Raw genomic sequence first — 24,718 nt, forward strand, 5'->3', positions numbered from 1 at the left:
TAAAGGGATATTGCTACTGCAAGCAGGTACTTAGAGGGAACATTTTCCTAGGCATGATTTTGTTCCTAAAAAGTATAAATAATACCAGCTTAATTAATGAAATACACCAAAAAATCAAGTCAGGACAACCCCATCCTGGGCAGACATCCTGCTCTGTATGTCAAAGCTGGCACTCTGAACTACCAGGCTGCTCAGTTATCTTTGTGGTTTCTGGGGGAGAAGGGAAGCCAAGTTCTTTCATTTAAGCACTGATGCAGGCGAAACTGAATCATACAGCAGCAGTGAGATGTTAGTGGTCCTTGAACTTTCCCTCCCTCCAATGCCTTTTCTCACAAGCACATACCAAGTGTGGGTGGGATTCACTGGCCAAACTGCTCTAGGGCCAACATTCCTGCACCACTGTGGAACTGGAATTGTATAAAGCAGTCATGGCAGGACACCACAGGCCTTGAGCTGACACTCCCCTTTGAAAATGAAGATAAAGCAAGGAAGCCTGTAAGCAGCAGCCCTCTGCCATGGTGCACAGGGTGCCTCTGGCTCCAGGGCAGGAGTCCCTCTGCTCCCTTTGCCCATCCTCTGGAGCCCCTGCTCGCCAGTCACACCTCTCTGAGCACAGCAAAGAATGTAATGCAGCACTCAGCCCAAGCACTTTTATCAACAGGAGGACAAATGGAGCAATGCTGATACACAGAACCAGGCTGAGGGGAGGATGTTTTTAAAACCAGTGAAGTCCAAGTTAACGTGTTTCATAACAGACTCATCTGACAAAAATGTACTGGGACATTGAGGCTTCTGTTAATTAAGAAGATAATTAAAAAGTTGTAAATGTAGGACCACTAGATCTGTAAGAGTTTATGAGGTGAATTTACAGCTCAGTTAGGAATGAAAATTGAGGAAGCCCAGCACCAAGCACTGCTTGTTACACAGACAGCTGGGGGATTTCAGGAGGTTTGGAAGCTGGAGAGGAGAAAACATAGGAAAAGGAAAATGGAAAATATTTACATCAAATATAAATCCTGTTCACTATTAAGACCTAGTCACCCATGTCAGGTACTGTAAACTCTTTCCTCACACTGATTACCTGGGATGTGGAATAATCACACATGAAGAAATTGCTCATCAAGGCAGTGGGCCCCATGCTCAGTCCAGAGCCATTTCCCAGAAATCCTGAGCACAGCTTTCAGGAGGTTCACATTTAGTCCTATTATTTCCTAAATCAAGTTTGCCAGATTTGTTACTCCCAGCCCAGAAGGTTTTCCTCCCTGGTTGCTGTATCATGCAGTATTATAAATTGTATTTGCCATCCAATCTCTGATTCAATTCTTTAGTGTAATTGAGCTGCTGGTTGTTACTGACCAGGTTGTTACAGATGCCCTCTCCTCTCTTCTCCTCTCCCTTCAACCACGTCCCTGCTGGCAGGGCAGCAGCAGCACACCCACAGTGCCTGTGCTGATGGGAGGGAACTCCTGGCCAGGCTGGTGCCTCCCTTCCAGCTGTGACAGCTGTGCTGTGTGCTGCCAGAGGGGACCCAGCCCCAGCCAGCCCTGCCCAGCTGCAGGACCCACACTGGCCCTGATTCTGAGAGGTCCCACAGCCTGCACTTGCAGCTCCTGCCTGCTGGATGGGATGGGGGGGCCTACAAAGCCTGTGCAGGCAGGCTCTGCAAGTTTCTGGAACCAGTATGTTCCTGAAGCAGGTTTTCAAAATTGAAGTAAAAGTCTTTTTCACACTGGTACTTACAATTATTCTATATGGTTCTCTTCCAGTGATCTTTCCCAGAATTTCAAAGCATGTGATTTCTGCCCAATTAGATATACATTAGCATTAATCAGCATTCTCTATGGCTTTACAATGTTTTACACCATTTCTAGTTATTCTCTCTGAACTAATAATATAAAATTCTTGCTGTTAGAGCTGTCTACAGTTGCACTGGATTCATCTGACTGAAGGCCTTATGACCTGATCCAAACCCTAACATTTGTTTTATAAGGCTTTCATCAAAACCCTGTGGTTTTAATGCTTCACTGAGGTGCTGGAACTCTAAACCCTACTACCTCAACCATGACTGCAGTTAAGATGATATATTTGCTTTATAAATTAGACACTGAACAAAGCTATTTAAAAAATTTACTTTCTGGGACATCATGGGAAAAGAGAGGAATCTGAGACTTTTTTTTTTTAGTACCTCTACAATGATGTATCTGCTTCAGGAATGGCTTCTATTTCAGTTTATTATAATGATTTTAGATTAAAAAATTCACCAAGAAAGCTAATACATATTTGTAGTAATAAATATATATGGTGCTCAGCACATCAATGTTGCATGAAGCATTTTGCATCTCTGCAGATTTTTTTAAACATTTTTTCTCTCTTAATCATCTCTTATCAGTTACATTCCTGAAGTACAAGAAAAAAGATCATTATACCTTGAACAGATCAGCAATGCAGTAAAGAATTATGACTACACCAAGCAGGATCACCAAGCCTACTTTTAGCAAAGATCCATAATTCTTTTCCACCGAGAATGTATTTGTAAAGACTGTATTAGACTCCACTTCTGATTGAAAACATTAATCTACTCTTAGAAATATCTTATTCTCTTTGTGTCCTCCTCCAACCCCTGCTAATTTTTGTTCCCATACTCTTTCCTTAGCTCATGTTACCCTGATTTTGCAGGGATTTGTTTCCATCAGACTTCTCCTCTTCCCAAGCCCCACAACCGTTTACCCTTCCCATTTGACAGGGCCAAGGGTCTTACCCTGGGTGGTGACAGCTCAGCTAAAACCTCCTGCTCAATGGAACCAGTCAAACACAGACCTGGCAGGAGAGAGCTGCAAAAGACCATAAGAGTCAAGATAAACCATTTTATGGGGCTGTTTCAAATGAGTGTGTTAGTTGGGCCATTCATGTATCTTTTTTATGCCCCAGCCATAAAACCACACCTCTTTATGACAATAGCAGGTTGTATGGAAGTCCAAAGCATAAACTTAGTGGAGGAGGGAAGTTCACCTGTTGATAAAACACAAATCTTGAACAGAACACCTGGTCCCACTGGCTCCAATCACTGCAGCTAAAAGCAAACAGTTTCATCTTACAGAAGTTTTTGTGGATCACATGCACATGGCTTTATTTGGGTGCCACTCCTGCTGGCACAGATGATCTTGGCATATCAATTGCTGCTCCTGTGCCCTTATTGAACAAAGTATTTGCCAATGACACACCTGCCTGTTTGCACAAGGGCTTCTCTCCACTGCCCTGCCTAGATTTAATGTCTCTGGTCCTTATTTTATTGCTCTGAAACTTTCACATCATCTCCTCCCTCACTGTTTGTCATTATTGAGTAAAACAGGAGAAAATGCACTCGTTAACCTTTTTCCTCAGCAGCAAGGACAGAGCCCCACATGCCTTGTGTTTGTAACAGTGCAAGAACTGGTTATGGTATCACAATGATGAATACTGAATGAGCATCCACCCTAGACAAAAGACATTTAATGACCCATCTTGCAGATCAGCAAAAAGGAAAAGAATCCCTTTGATCTTCTGTTAGGCTCAATTAGGAAAGGGAAGTGATCAAACTGTGGGTCTGCACTGACTCTGCAAGGGCAATATCCACCCTGTCACGGAGGGTGAAATAGACTGTACACCCTAATTCTTGGTGGTATTTCACTCTTCTGTGAGTTTTTATTTCATTTTGTATCAGGCCCTTGAGAGTCTGAAAGCGATAAAACCAGACATAAAACTCTTCCTAATAGGGAGCCATTTAATTAATTTATTTACCAAATTGTTCATTTAAGTAATGACCCACTTGTCCTAGCTTCTGCTAAACTTGTTTTTGTCTCAACTGTTGCATTTTCAGAGCATTGAAGTGATGCTGCTCTCATATGGTAGGCTTACTTAAGGGAAAACATTTCAGAATCAAAGATTTAAAACTGTCCAACCTCTAAGGAGTTTCTTGGTTTAAATACTAATATTTTTTAAAGTTCTTTGAATTTCAAACCATAATATTTGTAAATTAGTCTTATTTTCAAGGGTTCCAAGCACAGTGTTTGGCAACCCAGTCCTGGGCAACACCAAAGGCTAAACAATGCACCCCTTGTGGGTCTCTACCCAGGTGTTCTGAGCCTTAATCTACAATTATTTGGAACTAGAGATAGGAGAGAAGATTAAATAAACAAATTCTACAATGATTTGGTTTGCAATGGACTTAAAGCTCATCTTGTTCCAATCCCCTGCCATGGGCAAGGTCACCTTCCACTATCCCAGGTTGCTCAGAGCCCCATCCAGCTTGGCATTGGACACTTCCACAGATGGGGCAGCCACAGCTTCTCTGGGCCACCTGTGACAGAGTTTTACCACCTCACAATACAGAATTTCTTCCTTGTATCTAATGTAAACCTCCTCTTTTCCCATTTAAAACCATCCCCCCTTGTCTTGTCACTACACACCCTTGCCAAAAGTCCCTCTCCAAATTTCATGTAGCAACTTTAGGTACTGAAAGGTGCCATAACAACCCCAACTCTCTCAGCTTATCACAGAAAGCCCTCTGCATTATTAATTAATTAATCAATTATTAACAATTTTTTTTTAAAATCTTTTCTTAATCCTGTCCTATACACTCAGCACACTGTCCTACACATAATAGCCAAAATATCTCCCCTGGATTTGCATAGTTAATAGGACTTTTTCTCTTTTAAATAAAACAGGCTCAAAACTTTCTCTTGAATTCTAGAAAAGTGTGAAACATACAAGGTATTTCTAGTAGCAATCCTTGCTCTGATCCCAGGCTGCATTTCCTTTCTCAGTTCTTGTTGGTATAAATGGGCATTAGCATGACACCTGCTTAAAAGACACGTGGATAGAAAATTAATACAGTCATAATGTCCAAAATGTACCCAAGGTTCTGCAAGCAATCCATAGATGACTAAGAAAAGACTTTTGCAGCAATACTGGACCTTGACACATGCACTGTGATATTTCCTTTAGGGCCTTGGGCAACGTGGTCTAGTGAAAAGAGTCCCTGCCCGTGGCAGGGAGGTGGAACTCAGTAATCTTTAAGGTTTCTTTCAATCCAAACCATTCTGTGGTTCTATGATCTGGAGGGGGTAGAAAGAGCAAATGCCCATGGTCATTTCTAGATAGAAACAGGTGTTTCTCACAGAGCACTGTCTGTAACAGAAGCTTGCAGGATGTTTCGTGGTTTGGCTGTTGCTGTGTATGGGTTTTCTATACAAAACACCAGAAGTGTAAATAGAGCACTTACCTAATGTGACTGGAACAGCGAAAAACAAATCCTTCAAATGAGTATCTCAAAGTGGAAAAGCACATCAAGGATGAAATGACTTGCAGGTAATTTTTCCTTCAATACTCACCTTGAGTTGAATTAAACTAGGATTTACAATTCTAACACAGGACATACCATTTTAATTTAAAAGAAACCAATACAACAACTGAGGGTCAGAAGGAGGAAATTTCTTTTGTTTTTTTGTTGGTTTTTTTTTTTCCAAAACAGCTTCATTTAGACAACTCTATTAGAAAATGTCCATTTTGGATCATTTCTCGGTTTGTCTAATCCAACAAATAACCAAATTGACACAAAAATATTTTTTTAATATAATACAGCCAGCAAAGTCTATGAAGAGAAGTACTTTTGCATCCACCACATTATCAGACAACCAAAGAATCTCAGAACTTACAGCAATTCTGTGTCTTCACTCCCTTACAGGAAGTGTCTGATCTTCCCACGGGCAAACCAACTTCTCCCCACGTGCTGGTGCCACCTGGGTTTGTGGCACTACAGTGGATTCCCCCCCTCTGCCCCAGCACACAGTGACAGGCCACCATGACATGACTTTTTCCCACAGAAACCTTCCACTTTTCGAGGTGCAGCACCACCCAGCACTCTCCTTTACACTGGCACCTTCTGTTTCTGCAGATGGGGAGTGTCCTGGGGCTGGGGCTTCTCCTCTGCCCACCTGCAGAAGCTGGAGAGATGCTCCAGGTGCAAAAGACTAGGTTGGGTACTGACCAGAGGAGCTCACGTTGTGGCAGACAGTATTCTGCCCATGACCAGATCTCATAAAATAACTAATAGTTCAGCTGTAAATGCAGGCAGTAAAGATAATCCAGTATTGTGTGGCAAAGACTTCATATCAGACAGAGAAAATAAAATCCTTCATTTAAGAGCAGAATATAATTAGAGGTTAAAGGTATGTTGAACTTCCATCAGCATCCTGGGTGAAAAAAGGATGATGTGTGAAAAGCTAAATACTGTCATAATGAGCTGTTGCTGCCATCTACTGAACACAAGGAGTGTGAACTACACAGATTTACAGTTTGGCTACTGATCAGAAATATTTGTTTGGCTGGATAAGGTAAAATTTCTGTTTCTTTAGAGCAATCACGTTTCTTTCTAGATGATATCCAGGACATGAGTTTGCTTTAGAAAAACATTGTGACCCTTTGGGAGATTCTGAATTCTCCTTTGGGACCCACTCCTAGCCCGTGGGGGAACTGGGAATTGTGAACAGTGAGCATATGTAGCTCCCATCATGTGAAACACACTGCTATTCATAAGAAAGAGTAATTAGTTAGAGCTACAGGTTGTTAAGACCTTAAAACACATGAGCTCTTCTTTAGCAACACCATGCAGAATCCAGGCTGAGGGTGGATACCTGCCCTGTGTGGCAGCTGTAGTTCAGAGGAGTGATCTCCCAGCTGGAAAAGCACTGGCAGTGGCACTGAATTTCCACCAGGATGCTGAAGGGTGGCACAGAGGTCAAGCAGCCTGCTGAGGGAGCTCTAAGCACCAAGAGCTGTCCCAGCCCCACTGCTTCTTTTATCCAGGGGATGAGCCTGTTCTTGTATGTCCCAGAAGCTGCCCCTGAGTGTAAACAGAGGCATTCAAACATACTCATATACATACACATTAACAGCAAAAAGCCTTTGATTAACACAAAAAACAGCAACAAAGTCACTAAGTGTGAGAAATCCCATGTTATCATCTGGTTGGAATTAACTGTAAATTATATGCACATATTGCTTACCTACAAGGTATATACATGGATGCTCACAGCCAAATTCAGCCCTGTGGGTAAATAAAATATTATTTTGTGTTGACTTCAATGAGGCTGGACACATTTGCTTAGAGACATCTTTGGCTTGTTAGGGGCCAGAAGAGGACTGGAAGTTTCAGGGGAAAACTGGAAGATAGGTGGGGATCCTGCTCAGCTTAAGGCAATGAATTCAGTCGAGTGTTCAGCCACACACAGCTCAGTAACAGTGCACCAGAGCCAAGATTATGGCTACAGTAGCAGTGACTTCTGTCTAAAATGGCAAAGGGATTTAAAGAGACAAAAGAAATAATCTGGTTCTTTTTCTCAGTCTACATTCAGGCATGTGGGAGCTGCATTTGACAGAACGGCACCAGTGTGAGAACAGCAAAAAGCATCCTGTGTTCCGCTGCAAATCCTGTATTCCTCTGCAAATCCTGTATTCCTCTGCAAATGCTGTGTTCCTCTGCAAATTCCGGAATTTCCACACGAGGGAGCCTCTGGCCCACGAAGCTCACAGGGCGCTTCCTGCCGGGAAAGGTGGCAGCAGAGGTTCCCTGCGAGCTCCCAATTCGCCCAGACTGATTGCGACTGCTATGAGTCACAGCAAGAGCCAGAAGTGAAATGGTTAACAGATAATGATGATTGTCAGAGCTTGTTAACCACAATTATTTTCAAGACATATGTAAATCTGTATAAATACCTAAGTGTGGTATATAATCTAAAACATACTGTTTAAATCTATAAGCATTCCTGAGTTAATTTCACTATGGGAACGTTAGTTGCAACTTCCTGACTTCACTGTGTTTGAATTCATATCCATGAACATTAATTTAAAATTAGTCTAAATATTTGTTGAGAAGTAATCACCTGATAAATTTAGCTCTTTTTCATTTTTATGAATTATTCATTATCTCCTCTCTTTCCGTTGATGTGTTGGTTGTTTTCAAGAATTGAATTACTGGTTGACACTAAAAAAAAAAAAAAAAAATCCAGCATTTCTAGTGATTTGTAAAACATTGCCCTTAGAAACTTGACTGGTGACTATGAGAGCAATTGGTTTTGCCACCAATATTTTATGCTACTGGTTTGCTTCTTGAAGAGAGATTTTCAGAGGCATAAGCAAGTTCATACAGCAAACAATTTGCAACAACAGCAAAAAAATCTGTTTATGTCTTGCATATATATCATTCCTACAAAGGAAGCTTGTATTAGCAAAAGTTGGTGGAACTGTTTGGGAACACTGAGGTGTGGTTGCAGAAATGAAGAACCATGTGAAACTGCTGAACTGTGAAAAGCTCCTTCTGCCCGGTCATCACAGAAAATACCTGAGCTTGCCAAAGGAAAAGAATAATTCTATTCCAGGATGGCCTCAGGCAAGTCTGAATGAAAAATTATCAGCCATCAGATATTACAAAGAGCAACAAACCTTTTCAGGAAAGCCTTGAGCAGATGGCAGCAAGGCTCCTTAACCCTGGCTGGTACAAAGGGAAGTGATTTGTGAGCCTCCAGCACACAGAGGACCACCACTCAAACTTTATCTATGGCCTGCCTTCAGTGCAAATAGTGGAAGACCAGATTTTCAGAGTAGAACTTACATTCCCAAGTGTAGGGCTGGAAGTCTAATTTCTGGCTGCCACTCATTAAAACGATCTTTGTCACAAAATTAATTTACTAGAAAATGTAACTTCCATTCTTCCAACTCACTGGAAGAGATAACTTCAGCTTCCCATCGGGTATGTCTTTATATTTGTTACTTTCAAATCAGTTTGCTACTATTAATTAAATAACAAATCAGAAAATTACTTCTAAAATTATAAAAAAGCAAAAGCCCCAGAACACACCCTCATGTGGTTAGAAACTGGTACCAGCACTTGCAAAACATCAAAGGCTTCTCTAAACTTAGACTTTCATCAGTGATGCTGCAAGCCTTCATCTAATCTTTCATGATTTCCCATACAGGAACATCAAAAGAGAAAGCAGAGAATAGCACTGTTCCAAAGCAACAGTGCTCTGTGTGAAAAGTATGTGTTTAGCTATTACACATAAAAAATATAAGTGGGAAATTATTATTTACATGAGACATCTTTTAATAAACATCATCATTAGCTCCCTGTCTTTTCCTATAAGGAACAAGGATTTTTGCAGTTCAAAATCATGTCCAAAGCTCAAGCGATTTCTGGAAGAAAATGAAAAAGAATTAGAAATGTATAAGCCTTCAAAGCAGGAAGATAAATTTATGTTAATTTTTACCTACTGAAACACATTCTGCATATTTCATTGTTTCTGTCATCTTGTTATAATCCATCCAAAGAGTTTTCAAAGAACATTAAGTCCTACAAATAAACAAACTATGCATTAGATATGGAAGGCACAAAAATGCAAAAATTACTATCAAAAGTCTTACTTGCAGGCTTTTGTTACATAAAGTATTTATATTAGTCAATCACTTTTCATTGCTGCCACTGAGAAACAGTTTTGGAGGGGACAATCCAAAATCTTAACTGTCATTTCTATCCTACTAAAAGCAAAATTTCTGATTTGTTGTTGGAATTTTAAAGCAAACACTTTTCATTGAATTAATTTAAATAGTATTGTCATTTTGGTTGTCTCTGATGTAAGTATCACAGAGGATTTTGAAACCATTTCATGTTAATACAATTACATTGGCAAAAGAGCTACACAGAAAATATCAATTTCTAATTCTAGAAAACATGCATCTTAACTTCATATTTACCCCTAGCACTGAATATTTACCCCTAGCACTTCTCATTTGTTTCTTATGGTTATCTTCACAAGAGAATTTTTGTAGGAATTTTCATGCGACCTGAAGGTCTTACATACAACACTCAACAGAATTGTTGAATTGGTTTGAAATTACCATTAGAAACAATATAACTTTTTTTTTGGTTCATACACTTGTTCAAACACAATAAAGGGTTTGGGGGAGTTTGGTAGGTTTGACATGTATGTTGAGATTTGATTCTGCCATACAAAATATCAAACTGCATGTGTAATACTATTTAAACAGTTTAATAAACAAAAATTTAAGAACATTAAAAAAAAAAGCTGACATAAAAATTAAAATGTTTTAGTTAATTTATCTTATAGGTACTGGATTTGGTTTTCCAACGCATTTTCATTTTTGTAGCTCTCAGCTGACAGCAAGGGCCCCTCTGGCCCTGGTCTGCACAGCTCTATAGACCTGCCCATCCACCTGCACACTTACAATGAGGAAACAAGCACCAATCATGACTGCCTTGATCCTCACGTCGAGATCCACAGGAACCTGGATCCCAAAGTTGGCCGTGTTGGTGAAGACGTTGTTGACAAATCCAGACCAATACTTGGAAATTTTGCCGATCGTTGTCATCTCATTCAGAGTTTTTACCTGCACAAAGGAAAAACAGGAACAGACATAAATGTAAACAAATCAAGTGCACACTGATGACATCTCCACAGAATTAATGACTGTGTCCTGACATGCTGAGTATGCTATAGTTGTCAGGTTCTCCTTTTATTGTTATTGCTGCGATGTTCTATTAGTGTCAAATTTCCCTTTACGAGTAGCACGCAAGAAAGGGTCTCAAGTTTGGAAATATCAGCATCTTTAGAGCGGACAAAAAGTGGGAGAAAGCAAGCTTGAAAGTTTATGACAGTTTTGCCTTTCTTTCACAGAGTTGTGGGGTTTTTTTCTCTCTCCTGTTTTTTATATTCTCCTAGCCCCACTGATGTGGACCACTGTCCTCTCAGGGTCAGGCATGTTCTCAATCATGCAGTTATTTACATGTTTCTTACAGTATACTGAAATTTCAGACAATACCCACTGGACTCTTCTAATTTGGCTAATGAGTTAATAAGTTGATAAACCCAAAAATTCCTTTATGATTCTTAACTAAAGCAAAGCACTTTGTTCACATCAGAAAACTCTGTTCAGGGTTTCTTCAAGTATCTCCGATTCTCCCTCTCACCTGAGAAATTTATTCAAAGTAGTAAAACTTTTAAATTGTTAAAACTTGTACAAAACATACCTCAAAGTCAACATCTTCAAAACAGCCACAGGTTGCATATGGGCCAATTATTTTTAGCACATCTTCTTTACTTTCATTCTGTATGGTGAACTTTGGCAGAAAAGGGTCCCAGTTCTGTACAACATACCCAGCTACTGTACCTGGTGGGGACTGAACTTCTAACTAGCAAACAAAGAAAACAAAAATGTTTTAGCCGATTTTATATTAATATATTTTTCCGTGATAGTGTATTGTTTATATAATGACAAGATATTTATCTACTGAATACAGTAACATCATTTTACCAAACATGGAACTGGATATTGCAGAACTGTCTAACGGTGTTGTTAAATACAGTGGACAATACGAAACTCAAAAGCTGCACCAGAAACCAACATCTTACATACAATAAGACTTTATAAAAGCTATAAACCGGGAAAAAAATGTATTGTATTCAGGCAGTATCCTAGAAGCTTATTTTAAGTAGTTGTACTACCAAAGGACTTTTTCTTTAAAAATCCTGTCAAGGATAAGTGCTAAGAAGGTAAGTGGATGAGCTAACCTGTAAACCATTTTCATAACACAAGAAAGATGTCTGAATAAAGGAGAGTCAAAAAATACAGAGGAAAGACCTGATGCTCTATGGGATTCGCATTTTTCACTCCAAGCAGCTTACTTCCATGTTCTGCCATTTCCCAGAGATACGTGGCCCTGAAGAGGCAGATGCATGGAGCGAAGGCTCAGCCTCCTCAGAGATCTGCTTCCAAGTCCCACCCCCAGACCCCAGTGGCCTTTGCAAACTTTCCATCCTTCCCCATCCTGGAGTTCAGTGGGTGATCTCTGCCTGTGTCAGTGCAAGGAGCATCTTGGGGTGCCACCTGACTGGAGAGACATCACCAGACACCAAAGCTTTGTGTGGGATGTCAGCAAAGCCAGGTCCCATGGAAGGGAGGAGGCAGAGCCAAGTCCTATGGAAGGGAGCATGGAGGAAGGGAGGGAACAGAACTCATTCATCAAGAGTTGTGTCCACCCATAGGGGGCTGTGAATTCCTGAATTGCTCCCTGCCACCCTGGAGGAGCTGCCCAGCGAGATGCTGGGACAGAGGGCATCGGGGATCCCCTCACCTGCTGCAGGAAGCAGGGGAAGCAGCAGCTGGTGCACCTCAGGGGCCGGATGACGCGGATCACCTCGCGGCCGGCGTTATCTGCAATGCTGATGGTGAAGGCCCGGAGGGGCGAGCACAGCTTGCGGTCAAAGCAGCCGTTCTCTTCCACTGCAAAGTAAACTCTCTGTCCCAAGGGGTTCTTTATCTCGTATTTGCTGGAGGTCTCTGTGCCAAGTATGGCTAATAAAGCAAAACAAGCAGAATGTTAACTTAATATAATCTTTGTTATTACTTTAGTATAATGTTAGTGTATATATATATATGAGCATTTATTTTAGAAGTCTGTGACAAAGATTTTTTTAAATTGTTTTGAAGTAGCAACACAAAGAAAATATACAGGGAAATAATAGTGCCAGGTCTGTATTTTGAAGGAATCAATTCAGAGTTTGATTTGCTGTACACTAAAGTACATATCGCAACAGAGAATTCAGATCCTGAGTTTTTGGTTTGGGCTTTTTCTGGGTTTATCATCTGTGAAAAGTAACATCCTGAGACTACCCCACCTCAGTGACAAGGTTATTTGAGAATCAGGCCAAAACCATTCTGAATGGGAGAAATACATTCTACAGTATTTTACTGGTAGTAAAATTTTACAGTATTTAATACTTGTTCATTACTTTGAAATTCTGAGAAACTAAATAATTATAAAATCTTTTGCTTAATTTTATGTTTTCTGTCCTTCGTTTCTCTCTTTGCCTTGTTTCTCGTAGTATGTTACTTATTGTTAGATAAATGATTCCATTGAAAGAGGGTTAAGCTTTAACAACACTGAGAGGGAAATGTCTGAGGGAGAGAATTTGGGACATTTGTAGAGACTACTCACCCCTCAGTAGTTTGCTGCAGAAGAGGCAAACAATAAAGTGAGCCTTCCCCCCCTTATCACTGCATAACAGCCTGACACAGGGCAGCAGGAGGGTTCACAGTGACTTCAGTGAGCTGGGGGCAAGACTTGGATGGCTTTTGGGGACACCCATGTACCAGCACTGCTAAAGGGTGTCAAGGATTGCACCATACCTTCCAGAAGATCCACTTGCTGATGAATAATTATCTGGTCCAGCTGCTTAAAAAAAATAAACAAGATGATGGGTCTTGGATAGGTCTGGAGCTGCTAATGGTCCCATGTCTATTTTTATTGCTCATCCCCCTGTGATTAAGATTTCTTTCCTTACACAGGTGCACAGGTTTTGTGCCTGAAGGATATCTCAAGTCACACTTTGGACTTCACTATGAAATTATAGCTGAGGAATGTGACATTAGGTGCTGTGGCCTTGTAATTCACCCACACACTTAAAGAAAAATAATCCTCACTGGGGGAATAAGGCAGACAAAAGAAACAGAAAGCAGAATTCACTCTTGCTCCCGTTGCTCTCCTTGTCAGAGGGGAGGCTCCTCACCCCAAACCCAAGGCTGGTGCTGGGCACCATGGCAGTGCAGGAGTGAATGATCCTGGGCTCAGGGTCAAAATGTGCAGTGGCCACATCCCAAAGGACCTTGCTGGAGCAGCCCAGCAAGGCAGGCAGGGGATGCCAAGGATGGCACAAGCCAGCTTCAACGCTCTGATCTCAGGAACACAAGCCCTGCACCCCGAATCTGGCCAATGGTCATGCCAGAGTGCCAGAATGAGCAAAACAACAATGAAACACTCAGCTGGCTAAAAATGTCTTTTACAAATATCTTTGTAACCACGAGCTGGTTACAAATGCAGGAGAAAAACTGCTTGCCGTGATACCTTGCTTTGCTGTGCTTATCGTCCCTCCAACATTATTCTTTCGTGGAGAACAGTTGTTAGCATTATAAAACCAGCAAGACTTAATTCCAGTCTACCTTTCAGTTTTATGTGACTTTTTATGCCTGTTTTATGTGACAGTTTTAGGCTTTACCAATCTCTTTTCAGTAATTTTTCTGTAAACTCCTGATGAAGAAACGCTTGGCACAGGGTTTTGCTGTTACTCACAGCTGCAGACACAAAGCACACAGCGACCTTCTGAGACCAGCATGGCACAGCTCTCCAGAGCCTGGATATTTTAAATTTGATAAATCTTGCCTGGTACATACTCAAACTGTTGCAGACATTTGTCACTTCTAGTCAGCTCCTGCAGCTAGTTCAGGCTGCAAGGAGAAGCTGGGAAAAGGAGGAACTTCTTTATCCCTTTCATTAATCTCGGAAATGTGCATGCCAGTAATTGAAATAATAAAAAATATTTAGACGTAAAAATATTCTCCCAAGAATCTTTGCTGTTTGTTGTTTGGGTCTCATGAGAGAGCTCTTGGAGCTCATGGGAAGGGCTCTGCTGATGGAAAGACAATAAAAAAAAGTTAAAGATGGTAGAGCTATTTTAATATTTTAGTATTTATTTTAACATGGATTTCTTTTTCCCATGTAGACTTTCACAGGGAAAAGAAAATTAATGACCCTGAATTGTTAAAAGCTTTGAGTGATTTTGGTCGATTGGTTTGCTGTGCACAATGTATAAACAATGTTGAGACAACACAGCAGTAGCACTTGTTATCCCAGTTTTGCCTTTCACTGGTTTCTGCAGGGCAGTTATTCTGATGCATTTTTATTGGGGCACTTGTGGATTGAGGGAATTCTGCACTTGCATTTGAAAGCATTTAAAGCCCTTTGGCTTAACAAGGGTCTGGTCCCCTTCAGCTCAGATATGTTAAAATTCCTTATACACAGCTAATTCTCAGTATTCAGTTCTGTGGGCATCAAATTTACATCTAATCAGTCTAACCAAGTCTAAACAAAGAAGCTTTTTACAAAAGTAGTTAAACCTGAGTGGTGGCACAACATGCAGTTGAAATACTCAAAACATTCTTCTCCAAGGTTTTACCTGTCTATTCCTGCTGTGGGAAAAAGCTCATTTGATTTTTGTTATGGTCATTGAACTACTCTGAGCTATGGCTGTAATCTGGAAGACAGTAATGAAGTTTAGGTAACTTTTTTCTGTAGGAAGTTATTAAAGCGTCATAGAAAGCTGATGTGTTTGCTGAGGCAGAAGCAGTTTTTTGCCCTTCTCTGGTGCACCTCAAGAATCAGAATGATTCCTTCACCTGTACTCACTCTGGGTGTGGATCTACAGAGTGGAATGTTGTTGGCTGGCCTTTACCTACAGGACACACATTTTCCTTTCCTCTCATCCAATTTAGAATAATTTGTTGCTATTTAGAATAAGATTGTAGGGATCTCTCTGAGACTGACCAAATTTGGATTCTTGTATCACAATCAAACATGTCATGGTCTTATTGAGAAATACATTCATCTTTCTCAAATCTATCCAGTTCTCTTGCCCAATCCTGCTGGAGAACATAATTTCTATTTGTTATTCTGTATTTATTCACAACCACTCTCTATATAATCTTTCTTCTAGTAACAAAATTCTATAAATCAAATATGTCTCTTTCCCACAGTTTGTTTACTCTCCTAGGCACTCAGTACGGTTCCCTCTCCAATACTGCTTTTTTCAGTCTACAGACAAAACAGATGGAGTCTTGTTTTAAAGAAGGTTCTCTGTTCCCTGTGCACTTCCAGTAGCACCTCTCTGTGCCTGTTTCCAAGAGTTTGGGCCCTCTTTTCCCCAATGCACACAGCACCAGAATGAAACACAGTCTTTTAGAAATCTTCCCAGTAGCATAAATAATTTCCAAGTTCTGCTAGAAACATCTTCATTCAAGCATTTAATTCTGTGAAAATCTCTTAGTCCATGAGGATAAATCCGAAGGGATTACACCTGCAGCTGTGAATCCTGCATGCATTTTGCAGGCAGCCCTCTCCCTGCTGGTGGGACCTCCTTTCTCCTATCCTCCATCCTATCCTCCATCTATCCTCCACCCATGCTGAAGGAGCCCCTTTCATTAGCCACAGGGCCAGTGTGGCTCCAGCATCACACACCAAGAGGTTCTGCAGCACATGGAAACTCGAGCTGTGGGAACATGCCAGCCAGCAGCACTGCACACACGCTTCCCACTTTTCAGACTGCAGAGAAGACTGAGAATCCTTAGCAAGGGCTGCAGCACAGGCCAAGAACAGGCATGAATGAGGTCTTCAGTTCCAGCTGTAGCTCTGAGAGGGACCTGCTCCTTTGTCTTATAGATGCAAAGCTTCTATAAAATGGAGTGACAGTATTTGCTTGCCTGCCCTGTCTGGGTAAATCTGAAGTGCAATTTATGTTCATACAGGAGCCTGAATATGTAACTTGCCAAGTACTGACTAGCACAATCTCTTTTAGACTAAAAAAATGTAGCTTCCACGGTCTGTAAGCAAATGCTTGTGTAATTGACAACACATATCATTTTGTGCTCAGGCATCTTGAAATGAAACTCATCACTCCACATGAAAGACTGCTTCTGAAGAGTTCTCCATTTCATTACTATCTAGGTAACTTAGCTCCAAATATAAAATACATTCAATTTCTGCTTCTATACAAAACTAGCAGAAATGTGTGCCTAAAATACATATCTTGAGTGAAGTAAACATTTCCCAGCATCACCAAAATGCAAACACAGCAGAGGTGTATCAGAATCATGATCTGACTATGCTGGGGGCCTGGCACAGGGCATGTGACACCTTACTCAGCATGGAAGAGTGGAGCAGAGCTGCAGACCATCAGTGCTCTGAGCTCCAGGAGCTGAGATTTCCCAGAGCAAAAGGGACAGCCACATGTTTAGCAGTAGGATGGAGAAGAGTTAAGCATTCATTTTTCTTCCCCACCTATGATCCACTTCTCTGCCTCCATGTTCAAGCATTTTCCTCTCTCAGGTATTAGCACTTTCTTCCTCCCACAGAGTTAATGCCAGTTTGTAGCCACTCAGACTTATGCTCATCTAATTTCTATAAAATGAATGGCAAGCTTCTTTATCCTATGTTCCTTATCTCATAGTAATATCAAACAACAAAAAAGCCTCTCCATCTCAACCTACCCCACCCCCAAGAGGAAAAACCCAAACAACCTCATCCTCCAGGGTATCAAAGCAACAAAAAAGGAAAACATAACAATTCTAACAGTCAGAAAGATTCAGGACCTGGTTCAGGTACTCCAGACCAGGTGGCAAATTATGAGTGTGTGATGCTTGCTTCCAGAGACTTGTTGGTTCAACAGGTGTATTCTGCTGAGGAGTGTCAGAAGAACCAGGGAGGTAATCCTTAAAGATTAGTTTGGTTTGTCCCTGAGACTCTGCAGAAAAAAAAAAAAAAAAAAAAAGAGAAAAAATGTAGAAATATCAGGACCAAGGAGTAGCTAGGATCTTCTTGGATCAAAGCTGGAACAATAACATCATTCTGTATGTGATTGTATCAGTACTTCAGGTCAGGACCCAAAAGGAATCTCCTGATTGTCCAACACATCGAGCACTGATTATAAAGCTGCCTTGGGATATGCAAAGGGGAATCACTGCAAAGAGGAATCACTGCAAATGAAGTTAAATCAGGAGATGTGGTTTTGGAGGGCACCTGATCTGCTCTGACAGCTGGTGAGCACAGAGCCTGTGTGGCAAGGCTGGAGCTGGCCTGGACTCACACTCAGGGTGGCCAGAAGCCCTCAGCACAGGCCCAGCCCTGCTCCCTGTGAGCTGCCCCATGGGCCAGTGTGTCCTGAGCTGTTGAGGGCTGGCTCCCAGCAAGATGCTTCCCAGCATCCCGAGGGCACCCATAATTTCTCTTAATTAGAGATAACCTTCCCAGGGATCTCAGATTCCCCAGGCTGGATATTACAACCCTGATATCAAAGTCTACACAGCCTCTTATAGTGTATTATTCATTATTATCTTAATGAACGGATCAGACATCATTATGCTGGGTTTTCTGGTTTGCTACCACAAGAAGTCCTTTAGGGCACAGTGATGGTGACCTTGGCCAGGGCTGTGAAGGCAATGAGAGCATTTACTGCCACAGGCACCTGTAAATCCACTCTGCTCCACAGGCACAGGCACCTTCTCCCACAGCACAGGGAGCACCTTAACCACTGGACTGCCAAAAAATTCCTGCTAGTTTTTCCAGGTACACTGTTCCTTGGCCTTCAGCAACACTGGTTCTGCAGGAACCAGGAGGAGCAAACTGAAGCTCTCCCCATCCAAATGGCAAATCCTTGTATTGAGCTGAGCCCCTGTGATTTGGCAGGAAAGCAGTCCCCAAACTGATCATTTCTATCACATGTGACAATACTTGGACACAATGGGATTTGAGGTCCAGAAGGAATTTTGGCTCTAAGTCTGAATCTCTTTTTGCTATTGTGTGTTTAAATGAGATCTTTTAGTATTATTTGAACTCGCTGTGAAAGATTCATCATTCAATCATATTTTGATCTTAATTTGTCTTTGCAGCCACTGCTTTCTTTCAAAGTCTGAGACCACAGGAAGAAGTAACCCCTTTGAATTTGTTGCTGGCTTTTAAAAATGTATAACTGGGTAATAAATATTTTATATCCTCTTCTGCATCATTTTACCTCACAGGGTTCTGTTACTGCCGTAACTCTTGTTGTTACATGAAATGCCACGAAGTAGCCCAGTGTTAGTGTTATTCTTGAATAATAAAGAGGGAAAAAAGACAACAAATTGCAGTTCTACCTGTCAAATTTTAAGCTATACAAAAACCAAACAGTAAATACATTAAATATTAATGACAATTTGAGCTAGTCTGACACTTTGTCTATTTTTGTGTATGATTCCCATTTCATTACTAGCATGGAGAACCTTAAAAGTTATCATATGATACAGTGAGTATACTGTACAAACATAATTTGTAGAGTTGCATATTCCTGAAAGAGGTGAATTGTCAGTTTCTTCATACTAAAAACCATATTCCACACCATTACTATTTAACCATTTTTCCTAACTGATATACAGGAAAAATATGCAAAACCACATTTCTCTTAAATGGCTAAAGCTGAACAAAATTTAAAACAAAAAACTCTGTATTGCAAGAGTAAAACAAGGCTGCAAAACCTGCCTGCTCCTGTGTACCTTTTAGTGTTCTAATGCAGAATGGCTTGAGTGTTTCAGGGCAAGAAAGAGGGGGAAGCATTTGGCAAACATAGTGAGACTTTTGCTGAAACTCCCAGGGCCAACACATGCCTCTGCACATGCCTACAGAATGACCTCCATGGAGCTGCACTCAAGAGAAAAAGATTTGTATCCTTCTGCTTAGATGAAGCATTTGCAAACCTGGAGAAAATGAATTGTGAAGGCTGCTTAGATCAAATGCTGCACGTTTGCCCATTGCTCTGAGTAATCAATGGCTACTGCTGAAGTCAGTACGTGACAGACACACCTAGAGAGGAGTATTCTGATTAAATTTGGTTATTCTTCAGCTATTATTCTTCATATGGGGGGTTGTCAGGTCTCTGGCCAGTTTTGAATGCTATTTTCGAAGTGAAATAGGGAAGAAGTGTGCAAAAATAGTGGCACCCTTGGCTCAGTAGCCACCCTTGCCAGGCATTCTCTACCAACAGATTTAAGCACCAAGATACCAAGACTAAATTTTCTGACTGAATGCAGAGACTAACATTTTATAATATATTTTATTCAAATAACATCCTACTATAGATTTTAGTCTCCTTAGGAGCCTCTTGCATGCTGGATGCTGAAAAATTAAAGGAAGACAAAACAACTATGCTTTGACTGATGTGGTTTTATCCTGAAACCCTCCTTACATCAGACTGCTGATTGCTGGGAAGGCACAAGACTGTGGTTTTCTGTAAACACGATCTAAAAATACAGACTACAGATGCACTTACCTTGAGAGGCCATGAAGCTTCCTGAGTTACTTCTTCAAAGGAAGCCGGGTTAAAAGAAAGGGCTTTTCTTGTTGCAGCAAATAAAACAAGGCTCACAGCATGCACGGGACTTCAGAGGGTGTCTGTGTCCAGGCTATCGCCGGCAGAGCGCGGCGGGAGCGGCACCGAGCGCTGCGCGGCCGCGGGGGGAGCGCCCGGACCTGCACCCATCCGTGCTGGGGAGAGAGGGAAAAGAGCTCAGCCAGCACTCAGAGACAAAGCTGCACTGTGCCCACCGCCTAAACGAGCACCTTAGAACCAAAATCCTGCTTTATGATGTCTGTGGTTATTCTGAGAATATAAAGATTCTGCTTTTAGTTCAGTGTTTGTGTCTCCACTTCTTCAGGCTATCCAGTAAAGACAGAGGAGCCAATGAAGTTGTGGACAGCTCATCCCCAGAAGTGTTTAAAGCCAGGCTGGATGGAGCTCTGAGCCCCCTGGTCCAGGGAAAGCTGTGCCTGTCCAAGTCAGGGGGTTTGGAACTAGATCATCTTAAAGGTCCCTTCTAACTCAGGTCACTCTATGATTCTATGATTTCCCTACAGCCCACCCCAGAGAACATTTTCCGTGCACAGAGCAGGAAAAGCCGTCTTGGATTTCTCACTGGATTCCATCCATGTAACAGTAGCCAGAGGATGTCCTCCAAGGGATGCCATGCCTACACCCAGTCCCAGAAAATCATCCTGCACATTCATTCCTCCACCACCATGCCCCCACAACACATCCACACAGGATTCTGCTGATCTCTGTGAGGTGTTTGAACTGGATTTGGAGAACTGAAATAGTCTGGCAGTGTTTGTCCTAGACAAGCACTGTACAAAATGGGAACATATATAATTACCCTCTTTGCAGTGGGAGGAAAAGATGAGGAGAAGAAAAGAGGGTAATGTTCACTTACCAGCTCATATTCCTGCCTTGAGTGCCCAAGTTGCTGTGGAAATCATCAGGCAGATGTGATCTGCAGGCAGCTGGGATGCACGGCTGCAAGAATGGCAGAGCCTATGCACAGAGCCCAGCAGAGCACAGGGAGGTGCTGGGGACCATTTCCTGTCCTCTTTGCTTCTGGTTTGAATCTATCTGAAGTACGGTTGAGCAGAATAAATTCCAGAGTTTACAGCTCAGGAAGATGCTGATGAGGATTCTCTGAAGGAAGAAGACCAAAAACCCATCCCAAATCATACAGAACCTTGTTTTCATAGACTAAAGTAGCAAATGCAAGAGCCTCAGATCTACTCATGGATTTGGCTGCATGAAGTTTCCCAGGAGTTTATCACTGGCTGCTTGAGAACTCCCTGGGTGCAGTGGCAAGCACAACCCAGCCCAGGAGCCAGACCCTGCTGTGCTCAACCTGGAATCAACCAGAGAAGTAACAGAGACAAACGTTTTGGTGATTGAAAAATGGGTTCTGAACAAATCCTTTTGGATTAGGAGGGAAGTTTGACATAACTGGAAATAAAAATTAAGAATGACCAAAAGTTTTTGCTTCCTTTCTCCCTGTCAAGGATGGGCTTTTTGGAGCAGAGGCTCTAATCCAGAGAGCAGACACAAAGCCTAAAAAAAAGAAGAAAAAGTACAGGGAAAGCTCTGGATAAATATAGTAAACATTATCTCTTAAAATGATAGATGAGAATTCAAATGAGATGGCACTCAATTATCTCTCAAAATTAATAAAGACAAAAAATTACAGGGCAAAAAAAGTCCCAGTAATTCTGTCACTGCATAAAACAATCATAATACATTAAGAAAAGTTCCTCAAACAGACAAAACACATTTAAATATATGCTGAAAAGAGAAGTTTATAAAGCATTTTTTGAGAAGTCCAAGTGATTCATTTGCTGACCCAGGCTCTGCCCAAGAGCTGCCCTGGCAGCACAGGCAGCCTCCCCTCCCTGCAGGAGCCAGGTTTCATTTTCCTGCTGCTCATGAAATAAACATTTCCCTGAAATAGTTCTGCCCCAAAGAACTAATTTTTATGACATTATTTGCAAAATTGCAGTAAATGGGTAACAGAAAGAAATACAACTTGGCTTTAAGTACATTTTTGTAGTGTTTTTTTCATTTTTTTCACATATTTTACCCCATTCCTATTGTTTTATTCCAAAGCAATAATTTTAGTAGAATATATCAGTAGATTTCTGAAGGATTTGCAAACAATAATCTTGCACCAGCATAAATCCTTACAAGTAAAACCACATATTTAATAATTTAATCTGACTTTTTGGTGTGTGCTTTTTTTAAAATAAATACTCATTTATTGGTCCAAATATGCTGCTGCCATGATTAAAAGCAGACATCAGGTACATAAGACTTGATCATATTTATTCAGACACAAAGACAGCCATTCTTTGGTGCCCTTTAGATAGGCACAGGAGGAACACTCAAGAAATGAGGACAAACATTTAAAGAATTGTGTACTACTACTTCTAACCATATTTTAGGGCCTTCAGGAAGCAGAGCAGCAGCACCCAAAGGAGAATTTCACCAAGACAATGAACTGGCTGCCTCTGCCCCTTGAAGAAGGCCCAGGGGAGCCAAATCACTGCCTGCATTGACTCTACCAGTCAGAGTCTCAGCAGTGAAATAGAGTACACTGCCTTCCTCTGCATGAATGTGCTGGGCACCTGAAACACATTCACAGCTAGTAAAAAAAAAAAGAAGAAGAAATTGAGGCATACATTCCTGCTACCTCTAAAACATTCTTCCTCGATCCCATGCTGTAAAGCTGATAAAAATTGATGGTCAAATCCTTAGAAGGCACGAGTTAGCATGGATCCATCAAAATCAATGAGCCTATCCAGATCAGGGCAAGCAGTGCTTGGCTGGAGGAGTTTATACATCTAAGACCTTTCTTTTTTCCTTAAAGAAAAATTGCATCTTTTCTATAACTACCAGTTCCACAAAGGCCCAGAGATCCATCCCTGCTGAGCTGAGGTACAAGCACCACTGCAGTTAATGGTTATTACATAAATTACTGCAGCCTGCAGGAACCATATCCATGGACTCAGACATCCTTGTCCTCAGCACAGAAGCAGAACACAGATTTTCCTCCAGAAAGCATGTAGTAACAGCCAACCAGGTGGATCAAGAGAGCAAAAATGTCACATAGCTCAGCATAGGTGCCATTTCTCTGGAGCCTAATCACTCTTCCATTTTCTACAGGCACCACAGGAGGAGTATGGCAATGGTTTCACAAAAAACACCTTCACAAGAGAAAAACAGGAGACAGTAACAAATTTCAGTAACAGTAACAAATTTCAAAGTATTAGGAAAAGGTGTTTGATTTCTCGTCCTGCTCCCTGCTGTTCAGAAAACTGCTCTGCGAGCCTGGTGCGAGGTGTTTGTCCCTGTACTCAGCAGGAGAAGATGGCACTCCCCTTTCCCCACTGCACCACCACAGACTCCTCCAGGTAAGAAGAAATTTCCTATCAATCTCCATAAGTTCGGGCAAGAGAGCTCAGGCCCTCCCCACCTGCCCTTCCTGAGCCCCAGGCAGCCAGGGATGCCCTGTGCCATGCAGAACAGGCTGGGAGCAGCACACGGGCACCAGGAGCAGCACACGGGCACCAGGAGGGGCTGGGAGCACACACGGGCACCAGGACAGGCTGGGAGCAGCACACGGGCACCAGCACAGGCTGGGAGCAGCACACGGGCACCAGGACAGGCTGGGAGCAGCACACGGGCACCAGCACAGGCTGGGAGCAGCACACGGGCACCAGGACGGGCTGGGAGCAGCACACGGGCACCAGGACAGGCTGGGAGCAGCACACGGGCACCAGGAGGGGCTGGGAGCACACACGGGCACCAGGACAGGCTGGGAGCAGCACACGGGCACCAGGAGAGGCTGAGAGCAGCACACGGGCTGGGAGCAGCACATGGGCACCAGGACAGGCTGGGAGCAGCACACGGGCACCAGGACAGGCACCTGAGCATCACCAGGCACAGTCTGAGCTTCCCTGCTGCTGAGAGGGGACATCACCAATCACTGTTTTCATTCTAGATTTCCCTTCCTCAAATATCAATTGTGACCAGCATTAAAATGCAGTTATTGCCATTTTTAATAGGAAATATTATAGCCTTATTTCTTCCCTTTTCTTGTCTTCCCTTTTAGCAGAGGGAGAAATGCTGAGAGGAGTCATAACTATCAGACTGTGACCCTGCGCAATTACAAGCTCCAGGTTAGATTATTTCACCAAGTATTGCTTTCCGCACTGGAGACAAAAAAAACCCAAAAAAACCCAAAAAGCACAAAACCAAAAGCCCAAACAATTTCTTAAATCAGCCAGCACCTAATAGGGTTCTCACCTTGAACTTTAGTTAGTGAGGCGTCTTGCTTGAGCTGGTGCCTCCGGGAGCTCCTCCCCTGCAAGGACGCCTGCACAGACGCTGGAATTCCGCAGGCAGCGCCCGGCGCCGCTGGGAGCCGCCTCCTGAGGTAGCACTGCCAGGAGCTGCTACACAAGGCGCCTGTCGTGCACCAATTAACAGCAAAACGCAGCCTTTAAAATAACAGCTCTCCAGCCAGCTGATCTTACTGTGCGTTCAACTCCGCTGGGAGAAATGGGATCAAAATAGCGATCTCAAAGGGATTGTGGAAGGGAAGAAACCTTTGGAGTGTTTGTGGCTAGAGATGGCACATGGTACTGAATACATATCGGAGGTTTTAATGCTAGCAAGTATTGATGTGGATCAGAAACGAAATAGAGATGTCAGCAGAATACAAC

At 42.1% G+C, this 24,718-nt stretch overlaps 1 protein-coding gene across 1 annotated transcript; it reads right to left on the reverse strand.

Moving 5' to 3' along the window:
- Positions 1-8,775: 8,775 nt before the first annotated feature.
- PLSCR5 (phospholipid scramblase family member 5) lies at positions 8,776-20,152 on the reverse strand. Its single transcript, XM_071437674.1, has 8 exons — positions 19,959-20,152; positions 17,251-17,402; positions 13,240-13,282; positions 12,185-12,405; positions 11,081-11,242; positions 10,279-10,440; positions 9,307-9,385; positions 8,776-9,228 (listed from the first exon to the last, which is right to left on the reverse strand). The coding sequence occupies exons 1-7, from the start codon at positions 19,969-19,971 to the stop codon at positions 9,347-9,349; spliced, it is 792 nt and encodes a 263-aa protein (XP_071293775.1). The 5' UTR covers positions 19,972-20,152; the 3' UTR covers positions 8,776-9,228; positions 9,307-9,346.
- Positions 20,153-24,718: the final 4,566 nt, after the last annotated feature.

This window comes from Agelaius tricolor, unplaced genomic scaffold (genome assembly GCF_023055355.1).
Source record: "Agelaius tricolor isolate 1412-34295 unplaced genomic scaffold, bAgeTri1.0.p SCAF_12, whole genome shotgun sequence".
In the NCBI taxonomy this organism is placed as follows: Eukaryota; Metazoa; Chordata; class Aves; order Passeriformes; family Icteridae; genus Agelaius; species Agelaius tricolor.

Excerpts from the sequence above, each read along its gene's own strand:
- PLSCR5 (XM_071437674.1), bottom strand. Across the intron at positions 11,243-12,184 it reads TCCCCTGCTTCCTGCAGCAG|TTAGAAGTTCAGTCCCCACC; the intron begins GTGAGGGGATCC and ends TTTGTTTGCTAG. Across the intron at positions 9,386-10,278 it reads TTGGTGCTTGTTTCCTCATT|GACTTAATGTTCTTTGAAAA; the intron begins GTAAGTGTGCAG and ends GTTTATTTGTAG.